Source organism: Mauremys mutica, chromosome 2, assembly GCF_020497125.1.
Source record: "Mauremys mutica isolate MM-2020 ecotype Southern chromosome 2, ASM2049712v1, whole genome shotgun sequence".
Taxonomy (NCBI): Eukaryota; Metazoa; Chordata; order Testudines; family Geoemydidae; genus Mauremys; species Mauremys mutica.
In genome coordinates this window covers 255127608-255153378 of record NC_059073.1, presented here as the reverse complement: position 1 = coordinate 255153378, position 25771 = coordinate 255127608, and the positions used below count along the sequence as shown (strand labels likewise).

General features: G+C 43.8%; 1 protein-coding gene across 4 annotated transcripts in view; it reads right to left on the bottom strand.

Moving 5' to 3' along the window:
- The window catches only part of PTER (phosphotriesterase related), a 28837-nt gene extending 7028 nt beyond the window's left edge, over window positions 1-21809 (bottom strand). The window contains exons 1-3 of one of the 4 annotated variants that reach the window (XM_045005769.1): window positions 21731-21809; window positions 4490-4971; window positions 1754-2019 (exon numbers count right to left, since the gene is read on the bottom strand). In XM_045005769.1, coding sequence (XP_044861704.1) covers window positions 1754-2019; window positions 4490-4921 — 698 coding nt within the window. In that variant the 5' untranslated portion in view covers window positions 4922-4971; window positions 21731-21809. Of the gene's footprint in view, window positions 1-1753; window positions 2020-4489; window positions 4972-20965; window positions 21402-21484; window positions 21598-21730 lie in introns of those variants that run through there. The other 3 variants (XM_045005768.1, XM_045005771.1, XM_045005770.1) reach the window with 3 other exon arrangements.
- Between the last annotated feature and the right edge of the window lie 3962 nt (window positions 21810-25771).

Below are 25771 nucleotides of genomic sequence, written 5' to 3'. Positions count from 1 at the left end.
TTGACTCTTCCCAGCCTTCCTGTGTATCACATTTTTATTACAGAGCCCTAAGATAGAATGTAATAAAAAGCTGTACTGGAAAACTTGATGTAACTAGCAGTATAGAATTAACCATTATAGTCCTTTCCTGACATCTAAATAGTACTGTTATGTGTTGAATGAAGATAGGCACAAAGTTTAACTCTACATGCAAACTTCTAAATTTAGGGGATCTGGATACTCCAGTATAGAGATGGGCCTAAGATGCTAAATTCACTTCTAGATGCTGAGCTGTATTTCAAAATTTGAGGTCATTCAGATCCTGTGTTCCGGTGATGGCCCATCCCCACCCCCAATGTAAGGATATAATAAATATCAGAACATGTCATGAGTTGTATCAATGGCTGTTCAGCTGATGCTGCACTTAGAACTTTGTGGCCCTGATTCTCCTCTTGCTTATACTGTTGGTTTTTTTTCCATCAGTGTAACTCTGTTCAATTAAATAGAATCACGTCTAATTCACACCAGTGTAAGTGAGAGGAGATGCAAGCACTGTTTAAAAACAATTTGTTTTGCTACATTCTATCGAAGTGGTTACAAAAGTCCCTGGCACTGCCCGTGAAAGTTGTTGAGCACTCTTGTATCCACAGATTAGGTGGTTAATATGTTTTTTAGAAAGTCCAAGAAATAAATCTACAGAAGATTAATCACATATTAATACATGAAGAGAGATTGTGTGATGTATATAATTGATTTTTTATTTATTTTTATAGCAATTTTAAAAATTAATCAAATGTACCCAAAATGTAGATGAATAATTTGGGGCTCTGGTCTATATACAAACAATCTGTACTTGAATTGCAATGTTGTGGAACATGTAGTCGACAGGAATCTTCAATAAATGTAACAGAGTTGGGTATAATTTATATGTCTATATTACACCCTTGATGGGGACAAACAATTGAATTGCTGAGAGTCATATGACCACAAATAGTTTCCATTATTCAGCAGCTAGCCACATTAATCAATACTTGGACATTTGCCAAACGATCACCAGTTACACAAGGTCACATAAACCTGCTGTGCACCAAATGGACTGTGTTTCTCAATTCAAGGAGCAGGATACTATCTCTTCCCCGCCAGGTCTGTGTTGTGCTTCTGTTTTTGTTTTAAAGGGGGCTAACATATCGCTCTCTGTAATAAGACAGGACCTATCTAAAATCTAACTGGGTTTTTTTAAGCTGTACTGCTTTAAATTGGTTGCAGAGTCTGAAGAACTTGGTTTGGGGTCTGATCCAGAGTCCAGTGGAGTCAAAGGAAGTCTTTCCATTGGCATCAATGAACCCTGAATCGGGTCCTTGGAAGCAACCTGATTTTTAAAAGGGACGAACACCTAGGAGCTCTCACTTAAATCAGTGGGACCTGCTGAATGTCCAGCACTTTTGAAAACAAGGCTACTTATTCAGGTGTCTACGTATCGACATAGGATCTGACTTTTTAAAATCTTGGCCAAGATTGCTTGTAGACTAGAAGCCTGATCCAGAACTTCTTGGATTTCGTAAGCATAAGCATTATTGTGTTCTTGAATTCTACATAAGCATTATTGTATTCTTGAAATCACTAACCACAAAGCAAGGCTTCTTGTAGTGATATCTGATCACTGGATAAACCCAACTGTTTGAAGCTGCCATGTAATTCCCAGAAATTCCACTATCTCCAGAGAACACATCCAGAAAAACCATAGACGTGATACCAGGATAGCGTATTAGGTTACCTGTCAAGGTGAGACATGACTGTTTTTGAGATATCCACCCCAGTTTCCTGCAGAATGCGAATAATCTGGAAAGGGGCATCACTATTCCTGCCAGGATGGATTATAATGGGGCAGCCCAGCTGTGACTGAGCATGCGCTGTTGCCTGCAGTACTTTGTTTTCACTCTCCATCAGAGGCCATGAGCAGCCAATTTCTCCTACAACACCACACTTGATGTTGGTTCCATCAGCTCCACTGAGTATCTCGTTGACGATAATGTCTGTAAGCTAACAAAAATAAAAAGGAAATCCGTTTGTTAATGATACTCTTTGTGTTGCAAAGTATCAGCTCTGGTCTACACGCAAAGTTGCACGGGGTCTAACTAATGGTGTGATTTTAAATCTGTTTAGACAAATATATCCACCTTTGTGTACACACTCTTACGCTGGTTTAAGCTTGGTTTACCCTGTGCCAAGTGCAACCTAAACCAATATAAGCCAGGTTTAAACCAATACCAGAGCGTCCACACAAAAGCTTGCACTGGCTTAACTAAGGGCTGGTCTACACCCAATATTTGTAATGATTTAAACCTATGCAATGTCTGTGCTTAAACAAGGCCTCAAGGTGAAAGTTAATAAATATCATATTAGTAGAGAAGGGACAAAACTGTACATTTTTTTAAAGTTTGGGGAAGATTCTAGTTGTCAAGACCTGAGGAGGAACCATCAGGCCAAATCCTGCTCTTAAATATGTCAGAGTAAATCTGAAGTAATTTCACTGACTTCCCGATTGTAACCAAGAATAAAATGTGGCCAACAATCTTTCAGGGTGAATTTTTTTAAAGCAGTCTGTAATTCTGCAGGCACAGATGATGACATGTAGACACCTGCAAATATGGTCAGGTAGTTAATCTTCTTGATGCCATTATTTGCCCCCACAAAAACAGGTGCACACTTGTGTGTGCAAAACTGAGGTTGAGGACTTTTAAATATCTGGCTCTGAATGTTTAATATGGAATCATGATTTCAGGGCACACTAACAATTAAGTAAACAAGGAGAGAAAAAGGTCTGGCAAGGCTAACTTACTGTATTAACCTAGAAGCTAGTACCTTAAAACTAGAACATCAGCAAACTCCATGTCAAGTTTATCTGTCATTCATTCTTACTCATTCTCTCCCCCAGACATGGACACATAACACAATGGGGTAGATCCTCAGCTGGTGTAAACTGAAGTTAATAGAGCTATGACAACTGAGACTAGCTGAGCATCTGCCCCAATACTTCTGCACTGTAATTGTAAACCTTCCAATTCATGGATACAACTGAGCAGTTAACAAGAATGGGTAATGGGCAACAGAATACAGTTCTTAGAATTCCTTATGGCTGTCTGAAGAATACCATTTGTGTTGCGATGTTCCCAACATGGAGCTTACCTAAATCTTGTCCAGTTTAAGCAATCATGGCACGGATTGCTGGAGACACTAAATCCCTTCCTCGCTTAACTACTGCTAGTGTCAAAACTTTCCATTTATTTAACTGTATCCTAACAAAAATGTCCATATCAATGTCTCTATGGAATCACTGATCATTTTTCATTGATCAGTCACTGCAGGCATCTACATTCAACCAGGTACCTGTCAACATCCTGAACTGATTAAGCATTGATGGAATGGACTGCAGACTACACTGCACTCTGAAGAACAGCTTGAAAGCTTGTCTCTCTCACTAACACAAGTCGGTCCAATACAAGATATTACCTCACCCACCTTGTCTTCAACACAGCTTCAACAACACTGCACACTGCACACACTGCGCTCTCTCAGTCACCAGTGGTCCATGGACCACAGTTAGAGAACTTTTACCCTATGGATCTATTCAAATTGGCCCACCTATTGAGAAATGGCACCAGTGCGAATGATTTCGGGCTGCTCTTCAGTTGACAAAAATGATTAAGGTCAATGATGCTAACCTCAGTGGAAGTATGCCAGTTAACACCTGCTGAGTATCTATCGCTGTGCTTTTAAGATTAATTTTACTCTTTTGTAAATACAGATGTTTTTAGTTTCAGCTCAGATCAGTACATTCACACTCTTTGGGCTGCACAGGTCTCTTCTGCCTTGGAGAGTTCCCCCTCCCTTCATCATATCAGCTTAAAAACAGCGGAGTGGATATTTATTATGGTGAGATGTAGGTATCCCAGCCATGCTCAGGACCCCATTGTCCTAGGCATGTACAAACACAGAGATGGTCCCTACTCAAAGACTTTAGTCAGACAAAGGGTAGGGAAAAAGGATATAACATACAGGCAGAGTAAACAGGGGGATGGGTTGCAAATAGCTTGTCAGTGCCACAATTATGTATTTACCTCCTTTTAAAAAACCTTTTGGGTGTTTAGTTGGGATGGATTAGCTGAAAAGAAGGACAAGGAAAGTAGAGGGGACATTAGACTATTTCCATCCCGATATTTTGTAAAAAGGAAGAATTTTCACAGCTGTGCCAGGATGCTGTACCCGTGGAGTCATTTTTCACTGTTAGGTCATAATAAAACTCTAAAAGAAAATGGAAATGCTGACAGATCAGAGTGGCAATACTGGGTGCAGATACGATTTACACAAACACAATTATCATTGTTTGCCCAGATTTTCAAGAAGAGTATATTTGGATTTTTATCAAGTTGTGCTTGACCTGTCACTGATCTCCTATCATCTGTACATTATCAGTTGGGCAGTATTTTACTATTCACTTGTTAGTACTTACCTGCTCCACTGACATAGCTTGTGTCTCGGAAGAATGAGTGGCATGCACATAAAACCCAGCCCCAGCAATAATGTGCACCCCGGTTTCCTCAGCAAGCTTCTTTAAAGTCTTTACATCTCGGCTGATACCCATGGTTGTGTTCTCCACTACAGTCCCACCACCTGCTGCCTTATAGTGTAATAGCTCTTCCTTTACAGCATCTGTTTCCTGACACAGAAGAAGGTTCTCTTTATGGCTGTAGGGATTCTGTTTAATCCAAAACAAGTTCTTCATCTCAATGGGCCCATCAGACAAAGCTTCTTGGCCTGAAGAAGGCGGGACATAACAGCAGGTGTAGTTCATTGTCAAGTGTTCATGGGTCATGGTGCAGCCAAGCTGACTTGGCTCCACAAGGCCCAACACGGTCTGCACTTTACCACCCAGGGAAGGCATTTTTCTTCTTATTTTAAAAGGAAAGAATCCAGATTCTAAACAAGCATTTGCTGGAAAAGAGGAAGGGAAATAAAACATGAAAAAAGTTGAATAAAAAGCAATAAAGCACCTATAAAATATAGGAATTTCATTCCCAATGCCAATGTAGATTGTTCCTTACAATATATTTTTAAACGCTTTGTCCAGTCTAGTTTTAAATGGAGTTTCCTTTACTCCCTTGTGGGAAACTATCCCACAGACTTCCCTAGCAGGATATTCAGCCTACATTTTCCTTTTGAACCGTTACTCCCAGTTATCCTCCCCCGGATCGCTCTTATTGTTAATATTTAGGACAGCTGTTTGGAAAGTGGGGGAAAAATCACAAACATGCTTTGCTTGCTTGTAAGGAAAAAAAAGATTAATAAGTGTCTTTGCACACTAATATCCTACAGGAACAGTGATAGACAGAACTTGTAAGGAGTGTTTCAAACAAGGAAAAGATAGCAGACTTGCCTACTAGCTCAGAAAGGGGGTGGCTCTCAAAAGAGCAAAGAGATGGTAGTAGGAAAGGCAGAAAAATGGAGTATGGTTGCTGGCACTGTTGTGCTGGCTGAAGTTATGTCTACACTACAAGCTAGGGGTGTGATTCCCAGCTCACGTAGACATATTTTCCTATCTCTCATCCCAGCTTGCATGCTAAAAACAGTAGGCACGGTAGCACAGGCAGCGACAGCACATGCTAGCAGCCCTGAGTTCAAACCCAGCTGAACTCAATGGGTATGTACTCTGGGCTTCTAGCATGCGGGCTGTGCTACCACAGCTCAACTATTTTTAGCGTGCTAGTGCAATGAGCGCTAACATGAGTACATCTACGCGAGCTGGAAATCACACCCCTAGCTCATAGTGTAGATGCAGCCTAAGTGAAGAAAGAGCTGTGTGATGGTGGGGAGAACCAATATGAAACAAGATCAGATACGTAGGCAGGGGCATAGATACGTAGGGACCTGAGGGCAAGGAAAATAAGTTTAGACTTAATGGAGCTGATAAAAGGGAACCCTAAACAATTCCTCTTTGACTTTGGCATTTACACCCATAGCAGTTATTGTAGTTCTATTTGGCCCAGTTCTTTCACTGTTTCTTCATTAGTCCATGTCCCCTCTAGACCCTTTTGTGGCTGTGAATTTCACCGAATATTTGCCAAAACCTTTCTGGTGTTCTGAGCCACTTTAGGCAAGGGCCTATGTAACCGGCAGAAAGCTGGACCTGACTTCTGCCGGAAGGACCCCTAGATTCTACAGCTGGCTGGAAATTCAATGGCAGATCCAAATACATTCCAGAATGGAATTTTTTATCAGATTACGTAGGGAAATGAAAAATGCAATTGGCACAACTATGTTTATTTTCTCGTTAACGTCAATTATTTAAAACTGTTCACGCACTTTCAGTTTTCAGGGTGGTGCAGATTTTCACATTGACAAAAAGCAGCAGCATTATAGAGGTTGTCAGGGGAAAAGCTGGAGGTTTTGTCAATTAGGCTGGAGGCAGTTGGGGCTTTTGGCACCAAACGTGTGGAAGGAGTTTTGGAGTTGGGATGGAGTCCACTAGTTGCGCTAGAGGAGAAAGGTGACATTTCCATTACTCACCCCCTGAGCCATCCAGTACCCCAGCAGCATTTCTACCATATTTAACACCCTGTCATGTCATTGTCTGACACTATTTGTGAGTTCTGACCCTTGTGTCCTAGTCCCTTTGCTCTTTGATTGTCATTTCTAGTATGGTGGTTGGCATAGGAAATAATGCTAAATTCAAAGTTAAATTTATATCAAGATATTTACAATGTAAAAAAATTCTCATTCCAGTTAAAGGAAAACATCACACTTTATTGTGGTAACACAATATCCCATTAAGACAAATGTTTCCTTTTTAATAGCAACCACTGTATGTTCATTTAGGATTCTCTGCTCCCCAGCAGCTGTCACATTTTGTCAGCTTGAGCCACCAGCTGAACATACTTGGCATCAAGGCTGAATATTACTTTCCATTTTAAAAAAAAATTATTATCCTCCAAGATTGAATATACCCTTTCCAAGCCCAGGAATATGCCTATGTTTGGACACCTTGTTTGCCCTACTGTGTGAAGATTTTGGGGGGACAATCTCCACCTATTTTAGTAACCTGAGGTCAAATTCTGATCTCAGTTACATTGGTGTAAATGTGGAATAATTCCATTGCAGTTCCTCTGGATTTACAGTAGTGTAACTGAGAGTGAAATTTGGCTCCTGAACAGCAGGAATTCCTACAGCAGAAATTCAGATCCAGTTCTACTTCTCCCAAGCCTCACTAGGAAAATATTGTTATCTGAGGTGATTAGACTAGCATTTCTTTTATATGGCTGAACCTACACTATTATTTTTCTTCAGCTAATTTTGATTAAACAATGTTATGTTATTCCTTTAGACATTAAATGGGCAGTGACTATGATATTCTTTAAGGCTACTACCTACAATTGCACCATGTCAGAGGTTTCCAATCTGTAAAAATGTCGCCTGAATCTCTACAGGTTAGAATTAGCAGCAACTCTCTCTCTCTCTCCCTCCCTCTCTCTCTTTTTAAGTTTACTTCCCGTATTAACACTAAACAAGGCTGACTACCCAGTTCAAGTTAGATCTGCCTGATGCTAGCTGCAAAGGCTTGAGGATATGTAGTTATAATTCCTAGTCAAATAAAATCATGAGTTATGAAACAAAATACATGTTTAATGATGTCCAGAGGATAGGACTAACTGGAGCACACATTATTGATTAAAGAGAGAAGTCTTTCTCTTTCTGTCTCCCTTTTAGTGAATAATATCATAAACATGGGTCTGTTACTGGTAAAAAATCTGCTCTTAGGGCTTTATGTTTAACTTTCTATCTATTAATGTGACAGAAGAACAAAGTCAAAAGGGCACTGAGCCCTAGATATCAAAGGAGTTAATAATATATAGATCTCTGATCTTTAGGGCTAAACAAAGTACGACAGTAACCCCATTTCATAGCAACAAAGAGCTACCCATAGTGTTCCAATCTAAGCATAAAATACCAGCTTCTACAGATTAGCGACTGACACTGTATAAAGAGTTTTCAGTGACTGTGGTTAATCTAGTTATGAAACTTGGCCAACTTTAAGAGACAGATATGGTTGATTTACTGTATTTGTGTGTCCTGTGTATAAGCAGACGCTGTATGAAAATCCCAATTAGAAAGGACTGTTCTGCTATGGATTTAAAGAGTAAATGCCAGCATAAGTGGTTGTGCTGTATGGTAGACTTAATATAAAACATTACTTGGGGACATTTCCATAACATGGGATTACAATAATAGTGCTCCAGGTGGGTCATTGTGTTGACTTGTTTGGACAGTACAGAGTCGCTTTGCTAAGACAGACTCCTAATTTATTAATATAATGAGCTGGTATTTGTCAAATAAAGTCACAAAGGATAAGATTTCGAAGGGGACTGCACTTGTGTGAATCATTAAAAGCAAAACACCTTTCTCTTTCGGTAATTGTAGTTGATTGTGATTAAAATCAAGTTGTCTGACATCATTAATTGAATGTTCTTGATTAGAGTTGGTGTTCTGTAGACCAGCCCACCATTTTGGAAAAGATTCAATGATCTGAGTGATTCTTGTCATTCCTATAGTCCAGGCAAAGAGAGTAAGATGATTGTCTTAAATATTTAGTCCTTTTCTTGCTGTTTTTTTCTTCCTACTAAAAAACTATTGTGGACATAGAGCAAGAACTGACAGGGATTTCAATGCATGACAGTCTCTGTTAGCAAGAGTCAGGCTAGCTGTAACCCTAATAACGCGAGATTTGTAGAAGCGAAGATTGTGTGAAGCGAGTGGGAAAGAACTGTGGGAGAAGTCATTGCAATCTTGTGTTGATAGGATTGTGTGAAGTGAGTGGGAAAGAACTGTGGGAGAAGTCATTGTGACCTTGTGTCGATAATAAGGAATGTAAATTGGCATCTAAATAGAAGTGAGAAAAATAAGATAACAAAATAGCCTATGTATAAACAAAATGCAGCTGTTGCTCATTATTGTAGGTAACAAAAAGTATAAATGCTTGTTGTAATTGTTTACTTGAAGAGAGACCTGCCTAGGACTGGGGCAACCCTGTGTCCTAGGGCACTCCCTCCCTCTATACAATTGTAAAGAGAAAATAAAGTATCTGACTCTGCTGCACCCAACCAAAAAGTGAGAACTAAGTTTTTCTCCAACACTATACTCTCGCATTCAACCTAAACCTGGCAGCATAACCAGGGATATTTACACTCCATATAAAACCATACTTTCAAATGATTTTTTTTGAACAGCTTCTTTTCAAAATGCACATTTTAGCCTGATGAAACTACCTTTTATAAATATGTTTGACCAAGTAATTATAATGTAATCAGGGATGGCCATAGGGAAAATAGTGCCATGGGTGAACTTGTATTTTGGCACCTCGGACCTGCTGTCTCCCTCGGTCCCCCACCCATTCCCTGGCCCCTGCAGGATTCTCACCCCCCAATTGCCCCAGGACCCCACTATCTCCTTGGGCTCCCCCCCATTGTGCCTGGCCCCACACCCCATCGCCTCTGGTCCCTGCTGCCTCCCCCAACCCCTCCCCATCGCCCCAGCTGCCTCCCCATCCATCCTCTCTGGGCTCCACTGCCTCTCTGGGCTATGTTCCCTTCCTCCTACCCGCCACTGCCCCAAGCTCCCTTGTGCAGCCTCGCACCCCAGGCCCACCCCGCTCCTTGCCTCTTGACCATGGCACCCCGGGTGGTTGTGCACCCATAAGGCTGGCCCTGAATATAATGGAAAAAGCAGCTCTTATGGTAAAACTAGATATTGCTAATTAATAATTATAAGGTGGTATTTTCCTGTTATTTTCTACATTTTTCTATTTTATTTTTACTCATGTTATATTACTCTGCAAAAGCAATTCTCATTGAATCAGGCTTTCTGCTTGCTTTCAGACAGCTATTTTGATATGTATGTAGATTTTCAAGATGAATTTTCTGCTGATTCCTTTCTGACACAGATACATTAATCTCAACTAATCTGGCCTGACCTCTGTGAAAACCCCTGTTTATGTGTGTGATCCACTTATAGCCTGTGGGTGCTATCTGCTTATTTCTGCCAGACAAAACCTAGAATTATCTGCTCCAATGTTGGATTCTTCTTGTAGCAGGGATTAATCTGTTGACTTTTAAGATTTTGTATTACTGCATATATGCAAACCTAAAAGAAATAAAAGTACAAGCTTCTATAGCACCTTTTGTCAGAGGCTCTATAATTACTTTACAAATTCACACTTTAAGTGAAGTATTCACATTTTAAGTGAGTTGTCCAAGATCATTCAGTGGGCTCTCTTCCTGCAAGATATAAGTAACTCTCATTGACGTCAGTTAATTGCTAGCTAAAGCCGTTTTAGAAACCCACAATCCTCAATTAAGAATTGTGGAAAATATAATTAATTTAATGTTCTGATTGAGGTGAGATCTTAATCACCATCCTGTTACCTTCTGTATTGACTTTCATAAATACCATAATTCTAGTATGCTATAATGATATACTCGCCTTGATAACACCTGATGGTACCATAGCTAATTCATATATATAAACTAACCCTACAAACAGCAATTAAGACCACAATCCAGCAAAGAGCATGTGCTTAACTTTAAACTGTTAGTAGTCCCAATGAAGTCACTGGGACCATTCAGAGACTTTAAGTTAAGCTTCTGCTTATGTGCTTTGCTGAATGGGGGCTTAATTAACTAAATCCATGTCTTATATACATACAGTTCATTTATGTGAAAACATGTTTCTTCTCTTAGGTAAGACAATGAGATTTATATACATGGTCATGCATAGTCTGAACATCAGTAAAAGTATTAATGAATGCAATCACAACCTGTACTTTTCTAGGGCTTGGCCTACACTACAGAGTTAGGTTGGCAGTTCATGTTGGCCTAACTATGTCAGTGTCTACACTACAGCTTTTCTCCCGCTGTTGTAAGTGCCCTACGACATAGTAACTGCACCTCCATGAGAGGCGTAGGGCTTATGCTGGTGTAGTTAGGGTGATGCAGTGTCTGTATAGACTGCACTACTTACATCAGATGTTGGCAAAAATCTTGTCAGTTTCACAGCTCCCTGCACCTGACTCAGCTTGGGCTGTCACTCTGGGGCAGATCGGGGACTCTCCCCCCGCAGATTCCCAGCTCCTGGTGGGCTGCTGCCAGACTCCCCTCTCCCTGCTAGGAGCTCTGCTGCCCCCCAGACTCCTGACTCCCAGTGAGCTGCTGCTCAGGCTTTCTGTTCTGAGCCCGGCTGCCAGGCGCTGAGAGCCCGGACTCCCAGTTCCCCACAGAGCTCTTAGAGTGTGGTTGCTCTGAGTAGAGACAATAACAACGTGAAATTGACAAGGGGGGGCTGCAGCTGTGAGACTCGTGTGGCTGTCAGTGCCCCACAATGCCCCTCTTCAGCCAGCGCAAGCACTCCTGGTACAGACGCGCTCCACTGGCCGGAGGGTAGTGTGGACATCAACAACTGATTGAATTACTGCGGTGGCTGTAGCTTGACCTAAATTAAGTGAGCCTAATTTTATAGTGTACATAACCCATAGCACTCCCTGCAAAGGAGTAACTTTCTTTCCTAGCTTGACCTGCCTTTCCAACTGACTGTAAGGACCCTCTTCTGCAGCCTGACTCATGATGAGTAGCGCTTACTCTCTTGACTTCAATGGGTCTACTCCCATGAGTATGTACTACTCAATGAGAACAGAGGATGAAGAATCTGATCCAAGTGTTGGCCAATGCTCAGGCGTTATTAAGGAATGTATATGTATTGTGACAGACCCAGGCCAGTGGGGTACAGGAGTCTGGCCGAGGGCAAATATACTGGTCACTGGATGAGTAGTTTTCTGTTCCCTGAGTGACCAGAGCAGGGGCTGCACTAGAGTAATCAGGAAACTGCTAGAACCAATTAAGGCAGACAGGCTGATTAGAACACCTGCAGCCAATCAAGGCAGGCTAATCAGGACACCTGGGTTTAAAAAGGTGCTCACTCCAGTCAGGTGAGGAGGAGCCAGAGGAGAGGAAGTGTGTGTGAGGAGCTGGGAGCAAGAGGCACAAGGAGCTGAGAGTGAGAGGGTGTGCTGCTGCTGGAGGACTGAGGAGTACAAGCATTATCAGACACCAGGAGGAAGGTCCTGTGGTGAGGATAAAGAAGGTGTTTGGAGGAGGCCATGGGGAAGTAGCCCAGGGAATTGTAGCTGTCATGCAGCTGTTACAGGAGGCACCATAGACAGCTGCAATCCACAGGGCCCTGGGCTGGAATCCGGAGTAGAGGGCGGGCCCGGGTTCCCCCCAAACCTCCCAATTCCTGATCACACACAGGAGAAGTTGACCCAGACTGTGGGGAAGATCACTGAGGTGAGCAAATCTGCCAATAAGTGCAGGACCCACCAAGGTAGAGGAGGAACTTTGTCACAGTATATAATCTCCGTAGCCTAAAATGAAAGTCATTTTAGTTACATTATATTACATTGTGAGATACACATACACGCAAAAAATACTGTGAAGAATGGAATTGGGTGATAGAATATTCAAGGGACTGCAGCTATTGACTTCTCAAGTTCTGACAAATATTCCAGGTTTTTTTGGCATGTTAGAAACCAGAATGGAAACAACTCTGAATAGAAGTGTCTGTCTTTTGAGGACTCAATTCTAAGGCTGGTTGGAACATTTTCAGAAAAATATCATTTCATCAAAGTTTTCATCAGGGGAGAGAGAGACATTCCCTCACACTCTGTAGCCTAGGGGTTAGAGCACTGGCCTGGGATGAGGGAGACCCTTGCTATGCCTGATTCAGAGTGATCTAGGATGAAAAATTCAACTCTGAATTAAGCGGAAGAGGGACTTGCACTTGAGTCTTCCACATCCCAGGCCAATGCCCTGACCACCAGGCCCATATCTCCCTCCACCCTTCTTCCTGAATTGAAAAGCTCAAGGGTCTGAAAATGGACATTTCAATACAAACATTTTTGCCAAAACATTCAAAATGTGTTGATTTTGTTCCAAATGCGGAATGAAAACAAATTTTGAAAGCCTGAAAGTTGCCACAAAACAGAACTGTCATCCTTTGGTCAGCTCTGCTCAATTCACTGTAGGTTTTCCCAACCTAGGTAAGAAAATTAGAGGACACTCCCTGAGTTCCCCATCCCCTACAATGGATGGAGTCCTCCAAGACAAACAGAGATACTTCCATTCCCTGAGCCCTAGTGTCGAAGAGGTCTGGGGAAGGAAATAGATAGATCTAAAAATCAAATATCTCCCAAGTGCCTCTTTGAGGTGGCACTAACAGCCATGGAACAACTTAAATGCTGATCTGAAGTCTGGGGTAAAGGATTCCTTCCCCATCCCAGCTTCCGCGGTTCTGCTGAGTACAGAGCCAGAAACAGCATTTGTGCCTCAGTGTAGAAAGCACTGAATTTCTGAAGGAAAACTGCTTCATAATATCATTCTAATCACTACCACTAATTAGAAAGAAGAGTAAATCACTAAAGAAACAAGTTGTGTTAAATAGAATGAAAAATAATAATTTAAAATCAAATTTTGCAGGAAGCTGCCAACTTGTCAAACTGAGGGAGCAAGCACAGGAAATGAATTAATCAGAGCTTTGCCAATATTATTAGGTTAGCTCTAATCTTTTTAAAAATACGTATAGTTACTAGTATAGCAGCTAAAATAATACGTCTTGAATGTGCACTTCCTACGTGTGCCAATGGCAGGCTGCATTTCCTGAATCCTAACTTGCTTCCAGAAAGCACCAGTAAAATGTCCACTCCCACTGAGAGAAAGAGAGAAGAGGCAAGCTCCGGTCCGGAGATATTGAAACAATGATGGGAATTTCTAAAAACTGTTTTGAAATTATTCTTTGTACTACGGTAGCACCTAAGAGCCCTCGTCATGGGCCAGAATCCTATTGTGCTGCGGTATAAACACAGAAATGATGGTCTCTAAAAATTAAATGAGTGTATACACATTTTGATAGAGCAACTATTATTTCTCTATATAACATGCAACTAAGGACGGCAGTTTTTCATTATCGTCTTGAAACAGCTACCTAGAGTTTATTATAGTAAACTCTAGGTGAACCTTTACAGCAATCGACTGTACAGTGCACAAAATATCATCCTCATGTTTAGTCTGCTATGAAACACTAGTGCAGTTGTTACTGGCCCTAGAGGTATGACTGAGTGCTATGGGACCCACTGGTAAAAAGACCAGGAATAAGTCCTTACCCAAGCAAAGCCTCCACTGAATACAACAGACATTTTGCCTCAATACCAATAGCAGGATTTGGACCTTTGTTGGTTTCCCATCTGGAACTTGCACTTCTGTCATTGTGTCGTTATAATACTCTTGTAATGAGAAGTCTGCCTAGGCTGGAACTGGTTGTTTCCTGTGGTAATCTCATATTGCTAAAACATAATAATTACATAAACATCGTCTCCACATGTCTGCAATCATTTTGACTTAGTAAGCACATTTTAACAGTACTAGCACAGAGTCTCTCTAGACTTGCACGGAAATAATTTTATTGTCATTACATTACAATGTGAGATTATAACAACACTAAATCCAGATTGCTGTGACAGAAAATGTATGAAATCTAATAGGCATGGCTCAGTAGCTATTTATTACATTTTAAAAAAAATCAATTCACTTTCTGTTTTAGAAATAAGGGTTGCCTTGTTCCACCATGAGCATTATAATAGAATCTTTCCTTACATAATCATACAAACACAAGAAATGTGACGTAACACAGGTTACGTATTTATTTACAAATAGAGGCAAATGCTTTAAAGGTCTGATCCTGCACCTAATGATTTCAGTGGAACAGGGAGAAGCCTAAATATTTAGAAACATTTCATACATGAATAATAAATTAACCTAATAGATTTCTGGAAGAATTTCAGAGACATGCATACTAGTTAGCCCTAACATCAAGCAGCAGTTTTGTAATACTATTTGTTCTCACTGTGTTACTGGCACTTTTAAAAATATCATATGTTGTATATACACAAATTATGCAGCCCACCCTTGCTGTAGGAAATTATACAAATAAAATGTAACAGCACAGAGAAGCGTGCTATTGTTTGCATTACTGCAGAGTCTAGCAGAATCAATGACTTTCTTGTAGCTAGGAGTATGTATCTGATATCATTTAATCACTCCTAAATATTTGGCTCAATACAGCAGAGTAATCTTAGAACATTAAGAAAATTCCTGAAGTTATCACACATCCCAATATCTATCTTAGAGTTTTATACGGCTGCCCATCACTGTAGTATCTGAGTGCCTTCCACATAAAATCAATAGCAACAGTGAAGTCCCTAGCAAACTTCATGGTCTTTCGTACTTTTCCTTTTTCAGGGTAACAAATCTTCTTGGGGTAGGGTTTGTGGTTTTGATTTTGTAATATACATTTTAATAATTCTCCCCGTTCCCTATTTCTTCCCCTCTGGTTAGTAAAGGTTTATTGGGTTGAAGACTGTGTCAGTATTGTGTCGTTTTTATGGCTGAAAGGCTTTCTCAAAGAGGAAGGTTTTGCAGCAGTTCCTAAGGATAAACTCTGGATTTGCCTGTTCTCTTCAGGAAGTTTGTTCTTTAGCCAGATCCCCTTCACCAACAGTGCTTTGGCCCCCAGCACTCACATGCCTCATCCTGGGCTGTGTCCCCCAGAAGAACACGGCTGTCACTGTGGTTCACAGATTAAAATTCAGTCTTTAATGTACCTAGAACTTTATCCATTTATTGCCTTGAAAATGGGGACCTGATGCTAACTGGTCATGCAAGCTTAATGCAGAGTTGAGCAGGATCCAGAGACATCACACCACTTTGATGAACAGGGATGTGTGACCTGAGCTAGCGAGGGTTAGGCAACCAGCAGGCTAAAGTGCTGGTTTAGGAGACCAAAACTGCACACAATACTCCAAATGAGGTCTCACCAACGCCTTATATAACGGGACTAGCACCTCCTTATCTCTACTAGAAATACCTCGCCTAATGCATCCCAAGACCGCATTAGCTTTTTTAGCGGCCACATCACATTGCCTACTCATAGTCATCCTACGATCAACCAGGACTCCTAGGTCCTTCTCCTCCTCCGTTACTTCCAACTGGTGCGTCCCCAGTTTATAACTAAAATTCTTGTTAGTCATCCCTAAATGCATAACCTTACACTTTTCACTATTGTATTTCATCCTGTTACTAATACTCCAGTTTACAAGGTCATCCAAATCTCCCTGGAGGATATCCCGATCCTTTTCCGAATTGGCAATACCTCCCAACTTTGTGTCATCCGCAAACTTTATCAGCCCACTCCTACTTTTGGTTCCGAGGTCAGCGATAAATAGATTGAATAAAATCGGACCCAAAACCGAACCTTGAGGAACTCCACTGGTAACCCCCCTCCAACCCGACAGATCACCCTTCAATACGACCCTCTGCAGTCTCCCCTTTAACCAGCTCTTTATCCACCTCTGGATTTTCATTTCGATCCCCATCTTTTCCAATTTAACCAGTAATTCCTCATGCGGTACCGTATCAAACGCCTTACTGAAATCAAGATATATTAGATCCACCGCATTTCCCTTGTCTAAAAAAATCTGTTACTTTCTCAAAGAAGGAGATCAGGTTGGTTTGGCACGATCTACCTTTCGTAAAACCATGCTGTAATTTGTCCCAGTTGCCATCGGCCTCAAGGTCCGTAACCACTCTCTCCTTTAAACATTTTTCCATGACTTTGCATACTACAGATGTTAAACTAACAGGCCTGTAGTTACCCGGGTCACTTTTTTCCCCTTCTTGAATATAGGAACTATATTAGCTAATCTCCAGTCAAATGGTACAACCCCCGAGTTTAGAGATTTATTAAAAATCATCGCTAACGGGCTTGCAATTTCACTCGCCAATTCCCTTAATATTCTAGGATGAAGATTATCCGGGCCCCCCGATTTACTTCCGTTAAGCTGTTCAAGTTTGGCTTCCACCTCAGATACCGTAATGTCTACCCCCATATCTTCATTCCCATCAGTCCCTCTATCACTATTCCTTAGCCCTTCATTAGCCTCATTAAAGACCGAGGCAAAATATTCATTCAGATATTGTGCCATGCCAAGATTATCCCTAATCTCCACTCCGTTTAAAGTTTTAAGCGGTCCCACTTCTTCCTTCTTGGTTTTCTTCCTATTTATATGGCTAAAAAACCTTTTGCTATTGGTTTTAATCCCCTTCGCTAGGTCCATCTCCACCCGGCTCTTTGCCTTTCTCACTGCTTCCCTACACCCTCTGACCTCAATAAGGTAGGTTTCTTTGCTGATCCCTCCCATTTTCCACTCCTTGTACGCTTTCTGTTTTTTCTTAATCACCCCTCTAAGACGCTTGCTCATCCAACTCTGTCTAAAACTGCTACCTACGAACCGTTTTCCCTTTCTCGGGATACATGCCTCTGACAGCTCCTGCAACTTCAACCTGAAATAACCCCAAGCGTCTTCCGCCTTTAAATCCCTAAATATGTTAGTCCAATCCACTTCCCTACATAGTTGCCTCAATTTAGTAAAGTTAGCCCTTTTGAAATCGTAAACCTTAGTCTCAGATGCAATTTTGTTTATCCTTCCATTTATTTTGAAACGAATTAGCTCATGATCACTCGAGCCCAGGTTGTCCCCTATAACTATTTCCTCAACAAGGTCCTCGTTACTTACCAAAAACAGATCTAAAATGGCATCCCCCCTCGGCTCAGCAACTACTTGATGAAGGAATTCATCAGCTATCACGTCTAGGAAAAGTTGAGCCCTATTATTATTACTAGCATTTGTTTCCCAATCTATATCCGGGAAGTTAAAATCTCCCATGATCATACAGTTCGTATTAGTATTTACCTCCTTAAAAACATTAAAGAGCTCTCTATCCATATCCAGGCTAGATCCCGGTGGTCTATAGCACACCCCAATCACTATCCCAGGGGACGCTCTAGTAGTTTTCTTCCCCAATGTGACCATTGCCCAAACAGACTCCGTATTATCCATTGCATTGCTAGTTATTTTGTTACTTTTCACCTCATTATTGACATACAATGCTACTCCCCCACCTTTACCTTTGTTTCGGTCTTTCCTAAACAGCACATACCCTTCCATACCTATACTCCAGTCATGGCTACCGTTCCACCATGTTTCGGTTATTCCTACGATATCCGGTTTCAATTCTCGGACCAGGAGCTCCAGTTCCTCCATTTTGTTACCTAAGCTTCTCGCATTGGTGAACAAACATCCTAATTTTTGCTGTTTGGCTTCTTTCACCCTTTTCACCAAACTTGGTAGGGACACAGTACTACCAGTATGACCTGTCGGTCTAGTATCCATCCCCCCCCATCCTTATACCTACCCATCCCCCTCTGGCTATATCTGTTGTTATACTGTTGTTCTCACTCTCAATGTATAAATTTGGCGTGGAGAGTACCTGGACCTCTCCCAATCGTCTCCCCCCAATGTCTAGTTTAAAGCTCTTTTAATCAGATGAGCCTGCCTCCCTCCTAGAATTCTACTTCCTTCGATCTAAGTTACACTTCAGCTACGTGAATAATGTAGCTGAAGTCGATGTATTTAGATCTACTCACCCACTGTCTTCACTGTGGTGTGTCGATGGCAGACACTCTCCTGTCGATTCCCCTTGGCTTCTTGTTGAGGTGGAGTACCGAAGGTGCCACTAGAGTGATCACCAGTCGATTTATCACATCTATACTAGACACGATAAATCAACCCCCACTGGATCGATCACTGTGGGAGTAGCAATAGGAGGAGTGATTTTTCACATGCTTATCTCTTGAGATTTGGCTGAGCTTGAAACTATGAGCAAGGAAAAATGGGGAAACTTTTTCCCCCCTCTCTTTAACCCTAAAGAGGTGGTACTCTGTTAGACCCCAACATCTGGGATCAACTGATAAAACCTGTCCCTCGTAGACTACAAAATACCGACCTTGTGTTCTGACTGGTATTTCATCTTGCCAGTAGGTAGGCAACCTATGGCACGCGTGCCAAAGGCGGCACGCGAGCTGATTTTCAGTGCCACTCACACTGCCCGGGTCCTGGCCATTGGTCTGCGGGGGCTCTGCGTTTTAATTTAATTTTAAATGAAGCTTCTTAAACATTTAAAAAACCTTATTTACTTTACATACAACAATAGTTTAGTTATATATTATAGACTTATAGAAAGAGACCTTCTAAAAATGTTAAAATGTATTACCGGCACGCGAAACGAAACCTTAAATTAGAGTGAATAAATGAAAACTCGGCACACCACTTCTGAAAAGTTGCCGACCCCTGCCTTATTGTATGGACACCATCTTAGTCCTAAATCAAAGGAGAAAAAATACTCATGTGGTCTGGAGACACCAATCCCCTAATAGTACACTACTCACTCAGTATTCTGTACCTCCAGTGTACTCTGGCTTTAGGTACCTTATGAGCAAGTGTCTCAACAGGTCTGGAAATTGATTGCTTTTTAACAACGAAGGAAGCAGTAATGCTAATTTCTATTGCATTGGGCACTAAATTTTGTTATAAATTAGCACTAGTCACCTTTATGAAATGTAATTAAGCATCTGAATGCCATTGTTGCCATTTCTGATTATAACAACAAAAGTGAATATGACAATGGTGACACTAGGGAGAACATTATGCCTGTTTAAGTCCCCAAATGCAAGAGAGGCGTTAATAATAATAACTGACATTTATGTAGTGTCTTTAATTCAGTGATCCCAAAGTACCTGACAGAATAATACAAAAATGCGTATTACAGGGATCACTTCATCCATCACTCAAATACAACCACCCCACAGGAAGAAGGCTGAAACCTTTTAACACCACAGAACAGATGAGGACAGAAAGTGAACTATGCCATATGTAACAAACTACTGGGGTAACTTTAGATAGGCAGAATACAATTGTCCAACAGAAATTCAGCCAAGGCTAAGATCCCTCCTCTTGCAAGAGGTGCCATGGGAATCTTTAATGACCACAAATAGCCAGAACCTTGCTTCTATCCAAAAGATGGTATCTTCAACAGCAGACTGCCCTAAAACCATGCTGGGATAGTCACTTAGTTAGCCCTAATAAGAGGAAGAACACTACTTCCCATAACACCTAAGGCTTCCTTTAAGAGCTTGCATTCATGTACCAACTAGGCCCAGCCCTCCTTACCTGAGCTCCCCACTGAGACGGCTATGTTGCTAGCCATGCATGTCAATAAGGGTTGAACATTATAATGTGGCCATTACTCATCACCTCCACTGCAGATTCCTTAGACTCTGAAGAACTGTCTTCTGCTTCCAAAGTAACCTTCTATAGGAAAGTTGGGAGATGCCCTCACCACTGTGGGAAGCTGGGAGCTACCAGATGCTACACTATCCATTAATGGTCTAGGCACACTCTATCGCAATATTGAGATTTTTTTTTTAAATTCCAGGCTATTTAATAGGACCCACAGAGCTTTCCCCTCTGCTCCTTGGCTTGCCATCTCCACATGGGAGGCACAGCAGGAATAATAATCCAGATTGTTGTATGCTGACTGTAATTTAACTGCTCTGGGGTTCTAGACTTAAACCCCTCATAGCACAATGGCCTTGCAAACCTGATGACAGCATTGACCATTAGCAGTGGTGACTTGCCCAGGTTATCAACCAGACTACTGCTCGACCTGGAACTCTAGGTTGTAAAAACTATCTATCTGCCTCTCTGTGCCAAAGCTGAATCACTACTAGAGAAGGGGCATTCCTTCCTGATGCTTGGCTGGACCGTGCTGCATGAGTAGCAAAGTGTCAAAACCCTAAGGACAGTGAGTCACTTTGATCACACAGTGCAGCAATTCCCTCTTATTGGTTTGACAATAATTCAACCACCGTTTCTCATTCGGTCACAAAACTGCTACCACCCCATTGTCATTGATTTCCTGGGCAGAGGGGTACGCACATATGCCAGCTCCCAGGTTGCAGCTAATACCCTTTTCAGTTCCTCAAACACCTATGTATTCCACTCTCCAACAGAGCTGGGTCTCTCCTGGCCAATTAGTTTTGGTTTGTGTGTTTGGCTTCTACTGCTCCAATCATTTCCAATCCTTCTGTGTGCTCCCACTAGTTCCCTTAAATGGTCTGTCTCTTAACACGGGAAAGTCCAACTGGCACACGCCTTCTTATGCCAGAAGAGGTATTTCCCGTTAGCCTGCCAGACGTGCCCAGTCCTTCTGTGTCCTCCTTAGCTTCCTCCCCCCAGTTAGAGCGATGGGTGTCACCACTACAGTGTCCCGAAGCGTGACACTGAAACCCACACGCAGCAATAAACTTCATGCAGGGAGCCGTTACTCTGCGGGCCGTGCTCCGGGCACAGGAGTGGGAGCAAACTCCTGATTGCTAAACTGACTCGCTGTGTGGGGCGGGACAAGCGGGCTAATTTACTGCCTCGCTCACACCATTTGTGGGGCAAAAAACTTACAAATCAAAACCCGAGCTCAGCCGGGATCCGACTGGGCGCCCAACGCCCGACACCGGAACCACCCGGGTCCGGGCCGCAGCACCGGCGGCCGAAGCTGTCCCGGGCCGCCCCCGCGCGGGCTGCATGTGGCTGGCCCCCGCGGGCGGGCGGGCGCGGCCACAGCTCCCGGGCCGGGACTTTGTGCGGGCCCGTGTAGTGTGGGCGCCCCGCTCCCTGGGGGGCGCTTCACCCTCCGCCGCCGCTTACCTCCGCGCAGCCTCCGGCGCCAGCCCGCCCGCCTTCCCGCCTTCCGTTCCGCCGGCCCGGCCCGGGGCGTGGCTTCCCCCTCCGCGCACCCGCCCCTCGGCTGGGGGCCCCGGCAGGGGCTGCTGCTGGCGGTGCTTGGAGGCCGCCAAGGCCGGGCGTCCCTCACCGCCCGCAGCCAGCCACGGGCTCCCTCCCTGCCCCCTGCAGGGTGCTCGCACTTCATGCGGCCCGGGCTCGTGGAGAGCCCGCTGCACTGGGCGCCCTGTAATGGCACTGCGCCCCCGGGGCCGCTGCTCCGCCCCTGGCTCATGTGCCTGCTGGCTGGGCCCTGTGGGGGGTGACGTTGTGGCTCTGCCTCTTCCTGGTGTGTCACCCACAGTCCGGTATGGTGCTACCAGCCTTGTGACAATGGGTTGCAGCGCCTTGCACGGCACGGGAATCGTAGACGTGTAGGTCTGGCAGGCATCACTCACTCATGCCCGTCACCCCAATTGGGGTATGGGCCGTGAGTTATATGGGCCCGTGGTGCCCGTGCTCCACCTATATTTAGGAACGTGGGCCTGGCTCCACCAATGTTTGGGCTTACCATGCTTTGGGGGCCCCACACTTCAGAGTACGCAGGTCCAAGGCAGCCTGGCCCTAGTCTGCCCTGCTCCACTACACCTTGGTAGCTCCTGGCGTTGATTGGGGGAGAGGGTGAAAGCCGAAAAGAGGCAGGGCGGGGGCTTGGAGGAAGGGCTGGAATGGGGGCAGGGAGGGGGAGTAGCAGGGGTGGGATGGGGCCAGGTTGCTCGCTGCTGCCGGAGCCAGGCCCTCAACTAAGCCCCCAGGCTGCCCTGGACCCCGCATCCCCCTGAATCACAGGGTCTCCCAAAGCGCGGGGCCTGGGGCAGTTGCACCGGTCCGTCCTATGGACAGGACGGTTCTGCTTGGGCCCATTCTGGGCACCACCAAAAATGATACAAACGTGGCACCCATGCTGGCCGGGACCTCCAGAGGTCTTCTAGTCCCATCCCCTGCACTCAAGGCAGGACTATGTAATAACTAAACCCTTCCTGGCAAGTGTTTGTCTTAAAAACTTTCAGTGAGGGAGATGCCACAACCTGCCTCTGTAATTTGTTCCAGTGCTTAACTACTCTGACAGGAAGTTTTTTCTAATCTGCAGCCTAAACCTCCCTTGGAATTTAAGCCCATTGCTTCTTGTCCTAGCTTCAGAGGTTACTTAAAACAATTTTTCTCCCTCCTCCATGTAAGAACCTTTTACGTACTTGAAAACTGTTATCATGTCCCCCCTTAGTCTTCTCTTTTCCAGACTAAACAGACGCAATTTTTTCAATCTTTCCTCATAGGTCATGTTTTCTAGACCTTTAACGGTTTTTGTTGCTCTCCTTTGGAAGGCAGGCCGCGGGAGTGACCTTCCAGACAAATGACCTATTGAAGTCCATTCCAGTCCTACATCTCTGTGATTCTATGATATGGCCTTGCTTCATAGATAATTTTCCTTAATTTTCACCTTTTCTGAAAGGTAATGAAGAAGCAAGTATATGGGGGAGGGAAAGCCCAGAAGGGGATGTTTTAAGGACATGGCTGGGAACAAGAGCTGGGCAGAGTTAGTAGAGAAAAAGAAAGGCTAGTTGTTGAATGATCTTTGAGAAAAAATACAGAGAGTAGGGCTGGCGCATAGTATCAGGAAGTAGCCATGTTAGTCTGTAGCCACAAAAACAAGGAGTCCGGTGACACCTTAAAAACTAACAGATTTATTTGGGCATAAGCTTTTGTGGCTAAAATACCTCACTTCTGCAGATGCATGGAGTGAAAGTTACAGATGCAGGCATTATATAATGACACATGAAGAGAAGGGAGTTACCTCCCAAATAGAGAACCAGTGTTGACAGGACCAATTCGATCAGGGTGGATGTAGACCACTCCCAATAATAGATGAGGAGGTGTCAATTCCAGGAGAGGCAAAGCTGCTTTTGTAATGAGCCTGCCATTCCCAGTCCCTATTCAAGCCCAAATTAATGGTGTTAAATTTGCAAATGAATTTTAGTTCTGCTGTTTTTCTTTGAAGTTAGTAATGTCTGTAGTGAATATAGACTGCTGCAGAGGAGGGAAAATCAGGAGGGCTTCCTTTTCACTGGCTGCCAACCATACATAGATAACATGGAGTTATGGTAAAATGGTCAAAAATACAAATACATTGGTAAAGGTGGGCTTCTTGAATGGTTTCTACTCTCAATGTCACTTGTTTTGATTTGCTGCAATTATGAAATCCAGAGAGTAATAGTTCTACAAAGATTAAGTGAAAACCTGAAAGCCTAGCATTTATAGTGCTTTGTATTTTAACATGTTCATATTGCTAGGCAATCGGTGTGGGAGAAATTATGTATGAGAACCATGTTAAAAATAGTCGTGCAGTGCTTGATGAGACTCTTTTCATTTATCATTGGCCATATTAAACCCGTTTTGAAGATTTGTGATGAATTTCACATAAGACCTGCACATCCACGCACCTTTGGCATTTTAGAATTATAAAGGCAGTATCAACACTTTTGTAGATTCAAAGTAAAACTTCATAAGAGCTGTATTTAAAAGCAGTCTTCACTATGTCCACAGCAAACTATTATATTGTAGTATTATTTTTATTTCCTTGTCTGCTGCAAAACAGTACTTGTAATCCTAAAACCATAGAGCTAGTTCATCCAAAGCAATGTTTAGTAAATAAATGGGGAAAACAACTCAGTATCCAGCGCTGTCTATACTTGTAATTCTGTATTCACAATTTAGATGGTATACAGCTTTCTGTAATGCTGTTGACTTTTGTTTCCTCTCCCCAGTCTGACAATCAGGCTATTAAAAATATTTGATTAGTTGCCAAATGTTATGCCACTTGAAACCAAATTCCAAAGAATTTTGAAGCATCAAAAAATCGGGTAGGTGATAAACCAACAGCCTGTGATAGCATGAGTTAAAGTTGTAACATGCACAAAAGATTTTGCATGAACTCCCTGTTTTAAAAAAAGACAAACTTATTTTTTCATTTTGGCGTAATTTTTAGAAACTCTGAGCTGAAGAAAATCTGGTAAGGCTAAAATCCTCCCCCACTCCTTATCAATCCCCTATTGGTGCAGAAGGCATCCTCCTGTTGAAGCCAATGTGCAGGATACGGTCCTCATTGTATTCAGGGCGCTGTTGTACCAGGTACATTATATAATCAGATGTGCAAACCAATGACATCTGAGTTGTAGGTATATTAGGAATCTTAGATTCACCATGGTTCTGCAGCACAAAGGGGCAGGCCTGTAAAATCCTATGCACAGGCAGGGCCGCCCAGAGGATTCCGGGGGCCCGGGGTCTTCGGCGGCGGGGGGCCCTTCCGTTCCGGGACCCGCCGCCAAAGTGCCCCGAAGACCCGTGGCGGGAGCCCCCCGCCGCCGAATTACCGCCGAAGCGGGACCCGCCGCTGAAGCGCAGCCCGGTCTTCGGCGGTAATTCGGTGGCGGGGGGGGGGTCCCCGCCGCGGGCCTTCGGGGCACTTCGGCGGCGGGTCCCGGAACAGAAAGGGCCCCCCGCCGCCGAAGACCGGGCTGCGCTTCGGCGGCGGCGGGTCCCGGTCCCGCTTCCCCCGCCCCGGCCCCAGCCTCAGCCTCAGCCTCTTACCCGAGCGCGTCTCCGGCGGGGCCCGAGCTCCGTCCCGCTCAGAGCCGTGTGGTGAGGGGGCGGGGCTGTGAGCTCCACGCCGAGCGGAGGCAGCTGCCCCGCCCCCTCCCCACGCCGCTCTGAGCGGGGCGGGGCTCAGGCCCCGTTGGAGCTCCCAGCCCCGCCCCCTCACCACGCGGATCGGATCGAGGCGGGGCTCAGGGGCTCGGCCAGAGACTCGGCGCTTGATGCGCTGAGGCTCCAGGAGAGGGGCGGAGGCGGGAGCCTCCGCTCTTCTCTTGGGGGCCCCTGCGGGGCCCGGGGCAAATTGCCCCGTTTGCCCCCCCCTCTGGGCGGCCCTGTGCACAGGGGCTTCACATTTTTTCTTGCAACTTGAACAGA